The following is a 10,514-nucleotide window of genomic DNA, read 5'->3' on the forward strand; positions in this document are numbered from 1 at the left end:
AGAGAAAATGACTAAAATTTCAAAACAAAAAAAAAAACAAAACAAAACTACTAAAAATTAAAGTTACATGATTAAGACTCAATTTTGAAAATATAACATTTCAAAACTAAGGTACATGATTAAGACTCATTTTTGATCATATCTACAACTTTTATGTTGACAAATTTTCTCACTTCTCAACCGATTTATGTCATATTTAAATATTATGTTATGATGAACTAAGATATTCCGACAGCCCGAAATTATTAATTTCGATAATATTTTGGGGGAAAGGCCGGTACATATATTATCTATGCGACAAAAGGTATAGCTAAGTCAACTATAATTCGGTGTATAGATATATGAAAAACGAGCATATATTAACTTACATGGAACGAGATTTCGTTGTAATTTTTCGGGATATCTTGGTTTGATTTTATTGAAAAAGTAGAAGGAATGATAGATCATTGAAAACTTGGATAATAAGATGATTAAGGAAGATATATCTTGATTTAAGAGATGACATGTGCAAAATCGTTTAGTTTCGAAAACTAATATTCGTGTATCCGATCTCACAACTAGTGGGATGTACTGTGGTGATGACGACTCTTATAGTTATTATATGTACTAAATTTATGGTCATACCGGTGCAATCTCTCTTTATTTTCTCGATGTGATATAATATTTTGTCGATTATTGATCATATTACTTTCATCTTTAACAATTCACAAGAAATTTCAATAACATTTAATTATTGCTATTGATTTGGATAATTAAATGATTGAATAACATATCGATACAAAAATTGATTGAACAGTGCCATAGACAGTGGAATTCGGTTTAAAAATTAAGTCAACTGGACAGTAAGTCGTCAAGCCAAAATGTGAGTAATGAACATTGTGCTAAATATTTAGTTTAGCTAAATGGTTCATTATGACTTCTCGTTGGATCAAATGATTGGTCGATTGCATAAGTCCCACTTAACGTGGGAGAAAAACTTTATTACACCATAAATGGAAGGAAAATCGAACCTAAATTTAATGATCGATAAATCCAACATTATAAGTAGGTCTCTTGTGAGATGGTTTCACGAATTTTTACTTATGAGACGAGTCAACTTTACCGATATTCACAATAAAAAGTAATACTCTTAGTATAGAAAGTAATACTTTTTCGTAGATGACTCAAATAAAAGATCTGTATCACAAAATACGACATGTGAGATCGTCTCACACAAGTTTTTAACAGATTTATAATCTCAAGGGAAGGGTCGAATTTATGTCAGCGAAGCTATTTTTTATTTTTAGTCTAGAAGATATTTGTTATAATGGAATTTTGCGAAATTTGATATATTTCTTGAAATTATATTAATGAGAAAATTTGGTTCCAAATACGAACCCATGATGATAAATGGGTACTCGGGTTTCGAGATCCACCGAACAGGCGAGATGCTTAGAAGGAAGCCGACAAAATTAGAGGTCAAAGTTGAAGAGAAAGAGGAACTCGAAGAAGCCCGCAAGCGAGCCGCCGCCTCGTCCTCCTCTGCAGCCACTATCGCGTCCTCCTCCCTACTTCACCACTTCGACCGATCCTCCCTCGATCCCTCCTCCAAATCCCATCGCATCGGCCTCTCGTGACACCACAAATCATATACCACCATAATTTTGTCGTCGTTTCATTTCAAAAATTGGTTCTTTTTCGGTCAATAAGTCGTCTTTGTTGAGAAACATAATGGAGATTGAAGTTAAGCTCCGATTACCGAACAAAGCCTCCTATCAGAAGCTTCTCTCGTTACTTTCTCCGTTTCATGTCATCACCCATAATCAACACAACACATTCTTTGACGGCTCGGCTTCTGAGTTGAGCTCACGCCGAGCCACACTCCGTCTTCGCTTCCACGAGAAAACTAACATCCCCAAATGCTTCATTTGCCTCAAGGCCAAAGCAATTATCAGCAACGGCGTGAGCCGTGTGGAGGAAGACGAGGAGGAGGTGGACCCTGCCATAGGGAGAGCTTGCTTTGAGGACCCTGGGAAGCTAACGGAAGTGGATTCAAGGGTTCTGAGAAGAGTAAAAGAAGAATTTGGCGTATCTGGTTTTGTGGGGTTGGGAGGGTTTAGAAATGTGAGAAATGTGTATGAGTGGAATGAGGTAAAATTGGAGGTGGATGAGGTTAGCTACGAATTCGGGGATTTGTACGAGGTGGAGTGCGAGAGCCTGGAGCCTGAGAGAGTTAAGGTAATGATCGAGGAGTTCTTTAAAGAAAATGGAATTGAGTACTCTGATTCGGCTATGTCAAAGTTTGCAATTTTCCGGGCTGGAAAGTTGCCAACCTAGTAAGCATCTCTTATCGGCTGTTGGCTAGTATGTTAAATTGCTTTTCATGTTCGTTTTGCGGTTAGTTGTCTTCGTAGTAGATTTTAGTGTCATCATCTGAAGTGATACATGGTTCATTATTAAGTACGTATGTGATATGTATTATCTCTATGCTTGCTAAAACGGATTTCTTGTTACTGAGTTGTCAATTATTCTTTTCTACTTATAATACAGCCAACTTCTTTAATAATAGATCATCTGTCTTGCTAATGCATCTGTTTTGTGTCTGATTGGAGCCTTTGGTCAAAAGAAATTTTCAAGTTAAAACAATAGGTTCGTTTTATTTTTAAAATTTGTAATTGTCTTTATTGGTTAAATATGATGAGTTTCTTTGATACTTGAATGGATGTTGGTGTGTAAATGGCTTTGTTCTTACTAGGGATCTGGAAAGCAACCTTAGACAAAATTTAGCATTTAAATTATGCGCAACTTTGAAATTTTATATATTCGACATCACAATGGTTCTAATTATTTTTCATGCTGCAGAGTTCGACTATGTAATCTGGTGAATAATCCATTATTAATATTTTCTCAACTTAGTGTATCAACCGTAGTTCAGTTGTATTTGATGTTTGTTTCGCCATTCTTCGAGTATGCTGTTTTGACTTTCACGATGCATTAATATGGTCAGCATTGACTTGCGAGAAAGAGAATGTGCTTATGATGTCGGCTGAGCTCTATCAATTAACTGAATATCCAAGGGTTTTACATCACGTTGCAATTGATGGGGCCACTCATGCATTAGTTGCTGGTATAGCTAAGCATTCATAGGTAAATAGGCTTGTGTTACCTCTGTCTTTTCTTAATGAAGGTGCCGAGTTGAGACTCGAATCACAAATTCGTATTTTGGAGTTGAAACTCAAAATTGTCATTCTAGTAAAAACATACAACGGTCTGTCCCTAAGGGGACATGACGATCATCACTTAGTAACTCTACCAGAAACAAGTATTCAAGTTATGAAACACCCAATGCAAGGTCTACTAACAAACCTTATCATATATCATAGTCTTTTAAGACTCATAGCATTGAATCGTTTTAAGTTTAGAAATTTTTTTAGTCCTTAACCCAAAACACTTCGAGAACAGTATAAGCTCCAACTTTTTTTCAAAAAGACTGCTCTTCTACGAGCTAAAGGTTTCCAATGTTTTCCTTTGATTATTTTTCGTTGGAGTTCTTAGTTACTTGCATGAAAGGAACAATAAATGTACAAAATCTGAAAGCTTCCTAACAAGTAATTTGCTGGTCAGAGTAGGCCATAGACCCCTTTGTGTTTAAATTTTTGTTCAGAAAATGCTAGTGGCAAAGTTTAGTATTACAATTCTTCAAATTTAACCGATTGCATTAGTTTAAGAGTCACATTTACTTAGGGGTAGGCATCGGGTTGGTTTGGGTTTTGTCGGGTCGGTATTCATTCTGACTACCCGAACCTGACCCTAAAATTTCGGGTACCCGAAACATTTGTGTGATTTTGAGTAATATACATATAGGTAGTCGAAATTTTTATTTAATTGATTTTGGCTAGAAGATCATTGCAACATTTATGCTTAGAAGATCCATCTTGAACCATAAAAACTTGTGGTACAAATTCAATGGAAGCATTGAAAAGCTTCAAGCATCGTAGATTTGAAGAAGCAATAAATAGAAATTAAGTTTAGTGGGTCCATAGCAGCTTGCCCTAATTAGTCGTTCCGGAAATGTGTATCATTGGTAAAAATGAAAATGGATTGCTGAGTTTGCGGCAGCAGAGTAGCTGAGAGGAGACGCTTGCAGCGGCATGTGGGTGAGTTAGTTTGAAATGGGTAGTGATTTGGGAGGTTTCGAATGAGTTTTATGACATATTTGACCGAATCAAAATTTCAGGGAAAAAGATGATGGTTTCTGTGGAATTGAAGGAAAGTACGATGCTATATTTTTAAAATTTTGACTAAGTGCCAGTAGTTTTAGTTTATAAATTTAAGTTTATAGTTCAACCGTTTAGATAAACTCGAACACTAAGATGTAAATGCGCTCTTTGTTTGCAGCCTAACTTATGTTGTGTGTACCAAAAGTTGCTAACAATCAGTTATTTTTCTAGTCAACCAGACAAGGCTTGCTTTCTAAAAATGGCAAGAGTCAGGGTCTAACCATAAGATGATGTTTCGTCCAAATTTAAATTTGAACATTCAAGAAAATTTATTTGATAATTTATCGTAGAAAATATTCATATGCTACCAAGATCAATGTGTATTATACTTGTTCTTTAATGATGTTCCCGTGTTTCCTATTTTTAATTTATAACTTGCTATTTTTGATAGACAAAAGTGGAATAAGAAGGGATCTGTACAAATTTAGCTCTAGTTCCCTTGTCTCCCAAGGCCTAAACCATCACGTCACTGTCACTTGGAGCATTAGTTTTTTTATGTGTATATTAGTTTGTGCTGCATGGTTTGTGATACTCGTCTCTTATTGATTGAAAATAAAAGTTTAAAATTTTTTATGAGGGTTTACAATAATCTTGTATAGCAACTTGAGTTAACCATTTTTATAAAACAATGACGGATACAAAGTAGTTTCTATAGGGGCCTATTCTGTAGTTGCGCAAGCGCCGACCTGGGGGCCGGGGCGTGACATGGTTAATGTGGTCTATTGAAGTTTTAGTTAATAACTTGTACATCCATTATTATTGGGGTTAGGTTGGGGGATTCAGATTTGGAGCAATGGGGCCTGTTCTTGTGTAGTTCATGAATCGTGAATTCGTGATTGATGTGGTAGTCCACGAGAAAGCAAGCAAGACTTTACTAATTGTGTAATAAAGTAAGGGTTCTTTGTTAAACAATAATTGATAGGAAAAATATGAAAATCTCTCGTGTCGAGACGAATAAGGGTAGAATGGTTGTTTACTGGTTTAAAATAGTAAGTTGAGAATCATCCTCTTGTCCCTTAGAAAGCATGTTAATTTCCTTGTGTATTTTCTTAATCTTAAGTAAAGAGGCATTTTGATTTCATGATTCAGGATATTCGAGCGGATGACGTCGAGCCATGGTTGAAGCAAAGGTGGGATGAAAAAGAAATTTCCTTTCGCGCAACTGGTCCTGCAACAATACTTCTACTTTACATTTTCATGGTTGATATCTATACTCTAATATATTCGGTATTGACTAAGAGCACTTGCCACCTTCTATTGATGTATTTTCTCTATTTTACATCATGCCTTGATAACTGCTTCAAATTCCTGTTTATTTCTTCTTTTCAACAATAAATAAATGAAGTCTGCTGCACATTTTCTGGAAAAAATTGAAATCCTCTCAATTTCATGTTGACATCTACTTGATAGCATGTTGCATTGTCTTAACAGTTGGTCTAGTATAAAACCTTAACTTTAGATTTACACATACCTATCCCAGTGTCATGTAATATTTCTTTTTCAAAAAATGGCTTTTGGTATCATATTATTTTCACAATCAATCATAAAGTAAAATTATATGCTGCGATCTTATATCTAAGTTCACAAGTAATTGTGGTATAACCGACAAATTTAAGTAGCCTTCACGTCAATTACAATAGGTAATGTTTCGGCTTTGCTATTTCATATCGTAAGCATCTAATCATAATCACGGTGGATCAAATTTTTGCAAAAGATTGCCCAGTGTGGTTGTATCTGTTTAATTAAATTTTATTTACCCATTTTTTAAAAAAATATTGTAATGGATGAGGTGCAAATAAATGATAGAACTTATATTTTATTATCCAGTTTTGAAATCTCATTCGAGCGTAAACAAAACAAATACCTTTGCCTCCATCTGCTGGCTACAATCCATGGAAATGAACGAAGTGACCTAGCAAACAAACAGGCAACTTGCTTTTCTAAACACAAATATGACATTAAAAATCATACAACTGACATAAGATCCAGAATTCTCATCTCTCCACAAAAGGGAGCACATGAAATTCTATAAAATAACAAAACAAAGTTTAACCCAAACTAGAAAGATCAATTTCCTACTGAATTATAACAGACGAGAGCTAAATTATCCTCATTCTCTTGCACACAGCCAACCAACAAAAAAGGAACTAAAGAAACATCATCTGCAGCTACTTCACTTCCTCTTCTTAGCCGGTGGTTGATCCTCCTCCTCCTCCTCATCTTCCTCATCCTCGTCGCCATCCTCGTCCTCATCTCCATTATCATCATCATCCTCATCATCATCACCGCTACCTTCATTACCGTTGGCTTCTGGTTCGTCTTCTGGATCTCCTTCCTCGTCATCTCCACCTTCTTCGCCGGCGGAGAAATCTTCGTCACCGGCATCATCATCATCATCCTGCTCATCAGCATCCTCATCTTCATCATCATCCTCTGTGTCGGATGCATCTTTGTTTTCGGGTCCGGGCTTTTCCAATCTATGAAGATCGTCAATTGGGAACCTGCCAATGCTCGACATTTATTCACTTTGTACATTATCTTTTTTTAGTAAGAAATATTGTAGTGAAGAAAATAAATGTTACCTTTTCTCAGTCAAGTCAGGTAGCCCATCAATGTTGTTCAACAGAGCTACCATCTATATAAATCATTTAGTTAATTAAGAAATTATATTGTCTTACTAAAAATGTAAAAGATTGCATAAAACTCACTCATTTCACAATAAAAAAAAAAAACTCTCACTCATTTCACAACATCAGCTCCATGCCTAAAAACATAAAACTGGAAACAGTGTGATTTACAGACATCCAAACTGTAACTAGAGGCTACACAGACACAATACTCGATGAGAATATCAGGAAACTGTTAACCAGCATATATTTCAAAATGACCATATATTTACTTGAAAGAATTACCGAATTCCAAAGCAAGCATGAGAAAGAATTACTGAATTCCAGAGCAAGCATCAGAAAGTAAGGTTTTGAAGTAAACTGTGAATTACGAATGAGTACCAAATCCACGGAAAACCCCAAAAAAACAAAATTTTCCTTCCAGATGCGCAGACAATGGGGCGAATTATACATTGGCCAGCCTTTCCTATTGACATCTCCTGAATCTGTTTTCTAGGGGACTAAAAACTCAATCCGATAAGCCATAACGCTGAAACTGAGGTGTGATGTTTACGAGTTTGTGGTAAACCTCCAGAAAAGTGTTCAAACTCCATATATTTTAGTCACTGGAATGTGATAGCAAAATAATCTACTTTACTTGAAATAATAACCAAACTGAGACTGAAAAAATCCCGAGAAAACGCATTACACGTGGTACCGAATATCTTTCTAGAATAAACCGGCGCAAGGAAAGACATCCTGCAACATAAACACAAAAAATTTGGAGACGAATTCGATCAAAACAAAAACAAATCTTGAGTTGCAGTTTTCCTGTTATTTACAGATGTGGGTCAAGAAAGCCCACTTTCAAATTTAACTCAGACGAAAAACAACAAAAGAAGGGGTTAGCCACATAGCAAACCAAAACTAAATAGTCAAGTCAAACTCCAACTAAAAAGGATTCCACAAGAAAAAAAGATTCAGACTCCATATAGCGAAAATACAAAAAATCCTGAAAAAGGGAAAGTGGGGAAGGGAAAACCCAGACTCTGAGGCATTTAGCTAAAAGGAATCATACAAAAACATCACCACAGAAGCTAAAATTCAAAATTAACGCAAAATCTCACAAACCCAAATCGCGAAATTCGAAATTCAAAATATAAAAAAATGAAAATCAAACTTTTTAATAAAAAAAAGGTTTGAGTACCAGTAAAAGAAGGCAAGCAAGGGACTTTTGAGCAGCCAAGATAGTTTGAAGCGCTGCAGCCTCAGCAAATCTGCATACTATGTCAGAGCTCACCACCTCCATGTAACCAAATAAAAGAAACTTCCCCTAAAAAGGCACTGAAAAAACTTGAAGAACAATGGAGAGAAGTGAAGTTTCAAGAAAAAAAAAGAGAAGGAAAACAAACGGCTGACGAACAAGGGAGGAGTCGCAGTTGCTTCTCTGGCTAGGGTTGAATTTGGGTGTCCGAAAGTAAGTCGATAATAATAATAAAACTATAAAAGTACAGGAATTTAAGGAAAGTCGCAAATAATACGTTTGACTAAGGTTTTGTGGGATGACTCTAGGGTTTTGTCAATTGGGGTGTATGATATTTCATCGCTTTAAGGGGGCGAGATGTAATTATTGAAATTTCTCGCATTAAATGAAGTGTGCGTTGGGTTGGTGGCATTTGGTGCAACATTATCAATTTGTAGATGCAATAATTGGCAATTATTTTCTCCCAATGGAAGGGTTTGAGCCATCATTGATGAATAAAGATAATTGCAATTTGGTCCTTCATCTTTATAATTTAGACAAATGTGACATCTATTTATAATGTGTTTTCAGATATCTTTTAAAAATAACATGTGAAAAATCGCGTTACTACGTGATGATAATGCTTACAAAATATAAACAAATAATCCAAGATCTGGATGTCGAAAGCGCCTTGGGGAGATCCCGTAATTTATACGGGGTGGAGATTATGGGTTTTGATATTTTTTTTACACGCTCAATTATAAATTTAAACGATCTTTTTGAATAATTCGTCTAACAAAATATATAACATATATGAAAGAATGTTTATCCTTATAAGAATGATTTTTCTTACAACGTCCTAGATTCGACGATTGTCCTCTCTGTATCAACTGTACAATCTCATATCTGAACAGTTTTGGACTTCCTCTAATTCCGGTGTTAAATCGATTCATTCATGTTCTTTTCGCCTAGAAGTTTGTCATTAGTCGCTAATTGTCAGTGCAACCTCATGGCACCAACGATCATCCCCCGCCCTCTTCAGCCCTAGGTGTCAGATGCCCAACAACTTCAGCTTGGTTCGTTCTCAAACCACACCGTACTAGAAAATGTCAGCTCTAATACCAATTATAACGTCCTGGCTAGAATCGACAACTGTCCACACTGTATCAAGATGAGACTTTCCAGCGTGCTTATGTCCTCACACATACGCACCCTAAGAAACTTCTCATTAGGTCATCCATCTCATAATTACCCCAAAATCAAACAAGCTTAACTTCGAAGAATGTGACGAACTTCTGAAAAGAATATGCAAATTTTTTATATGGGTAGTACATATCAAATCTTTTAAACTCTCCTCAACTGCGTCGTCTCATACCTGAACAGTTTTAGAATCTCTCTCACTTCGGTGTGAAATTGATTCATTCATGTTCCATTTGTTTAGAAGTTTGATGGGAATCGCTCATTGTCAGTCCAATCTCATGGAACCAGAGATTTCACCCCACCCTCTTCGGTCCCAATTTTCACATTTCTGAGGTGTAGTGGAAAAAAAATTCGTAACTGGGTAGAATCGTGAGCACTTGAAAAATAGATGAGAACTTTTGTTTTTCCAATTGTTCCCTTAGCAGATATGGAATTTGCAATATTCGATTTTACCTATGCGTGTTCAAATAATTAAAATAGTAAATATGGTTGAAATGATTATTTTCTCAATTAATGTAGTTTAGTTTTTTTCAAATATATAAAATTTGATGTACTTTAAGCATTGAATTTCATGGTGAAAATGGTTTAGTCCGTCAAGCCAGATATCATTCTAATGATGGGTTGCAGGCCGACCTACCCCACCGCAACCCACCAAATTACACACAAAAAATGCAGGCCAACTCACCCCATCACTAAAATTGATGAGTTGGGTTGATAATTTTCTAACCCGTCAAAAAAACATGTCGCCTTTGCCTAGCATGACCTAATAATGGGTTGCGACGGATTTTTGAGTGGACTGTCCCGTTAGACCGTTTTGACATCTCTATTGTCATGACTTTATAGCAATTTACTTTTTCTCATTCGAGATGATCTTTCCCCATATTAAAAGACATGAACAAATAGCACTAGTGCCATGAAAATCCAAGAAAAGACATGAACAAATAGCACTAGTGCCATGAAAATCCAAGAAAACGCATATCCCCTTCATATAAAATTAAATTAATGATGAATGATATATTAAAATCAAAATCAAGCGTAAAACCTGCTGCAAATGAGGTAAATACCTGTGATTTTTAAAAATAGTGTATCCGAAAAATTTTTAATTTTAAATTTAAAGAGTTTTACATTTTTTCAACATTCGAAAGGAGAATGATAATGTCTTTTTCAAAGAACTATAGTCTTCATCATATATTGAATTAGTCTCCA

General features: G+C 35.6%; 2 protein-coding genes and 1 long non-coding RNA gene across 5 annotated transcripts; 2 read left to right on the top strand and 1 right to left on the bottom strand.

The window, feature by feature from the left end:
* Positions 1 to 1,383: 1,383 nt before the first annotated feature.
* Positions 1,384 to 5,548, top strand: LOC140825959 (triphosphate tunnel metalloenzyme 3-like). 2 transcript variants are annotated; one of them, XM_073188022.1, is made up of 2 exons: positions 1,384 to 2,343; positions 5,349 to 5,548. In XM_073188022.1, the coding sequence occupies exon 1, from the start codon at positions 1,711 to 1,713 to the stop codon at positions 2,314 to 2,316; it is 606 nt and encodes a 201-aa protein (XP_073044123.1). In that variant the 5' UTR covers positions 1,384 to 1,710; the 3' UTR covers positions 2,317 to 2,343; positions 5,349 to 5,548. The 2 variants fall into 2 exon arrangements, with proteins under 2 accessions (XP_073044123.1, XP_073044122.1); XM_073188021.1 differs by having other exon boundaries at positions 1,388 to 2,315.
* Positions 2,350 to 5,238, top strand: LOC140825960 (uncharacterized). The gene is made up of 2 exons (XR_012116759.1): positions 2,350 to 3,196; positions 3,284 to 5,238. It is a non-coding gene; the product is annotated as an uncharacterized lncRNA (long non-coding RNA).
* A 628-nt stretch (positions 5,549 to 6,176) lies between the features above and the next one.
* LOC140825961 (uncharacterized) lies at positions 6,177 to 8,445 on the bottom strand. Of its 2 annotated transcripts, XM_073188024.1 has the most exons (4): positions 8,289 to 8,445; positions 8,073 to 8,198; positions 6,842 to 6,894; positions 6,177 to 6,760 (listed from the first exon to the last, which is right to left on the bottom strand). In XM_073188024.1, the coding sequence occupies exons 2-4, from the start codon at positions 8,172 to 8,174 to the stop codon at positions 6,433 to 6,435; spliced, it is 483 nt and encodes a 160-aa protein (XP_073044125.1). In that variant the 5' UTR covers positions 8,175 to 8,198; positions 8,289 to 8,445; the 3' UTR covers positions 6,177 to 6,432. The 2 variants fall into 2 exon arrangements, with proteins under 2 accessions (XP_073044125.1, XP_073044124.1); XM_073188023.1 differs by having other exon boundaries at positions 8,073 to 8,358.
* Positions 8,446 to 10,514: the final 2,069 nt, after the last annotated feature.

Source organism: Primulina eburnea, chromosome 3 (genome assembly GCF_022965805.1).
Source record: "Primulina eburnea isolate SZY01 chromosome 3, ASM2296580v1, whole genome shotgun sequence".
NCBI lineage: Eukaryota > Viridiplantae > Streptophyta > Magnoliopsida > Lamiales > Gesneriaceae > Primulina > Primulina eburnea.

Bases quoted from the DNA above. Each gene is read 5' to 3' on its own strand.
- LOC140825961 (XM_073188024.1), bottom strand. From the start codon at position 8,174: ATGGAGGTGGTGAGCTCTGACATAGTATGCAGATTTGCTGAGGCTGCA. The intron at 6,895-8,072 runs GTACTCAAACCT...TGATTTATATAG, and splicing joins TTGCTTGCCTTCTTTTACTG to ATGGTAGCTCTGTTGAACAA. The intron at 6,761-6,841 runs GTAACATTTATT...GAGCATTGGCAG, and splicing joins CCTGACTTGACTGAGAAAAG to GTTCCCAATTGACGATCTTC.
- LOC140825959 (XM_073188022.1), top strand. From the start codon at position 1,711: ATGGAGATTGAAGTTAAGCTCCGATTACCGAACAAAGCCTCCTATCAG.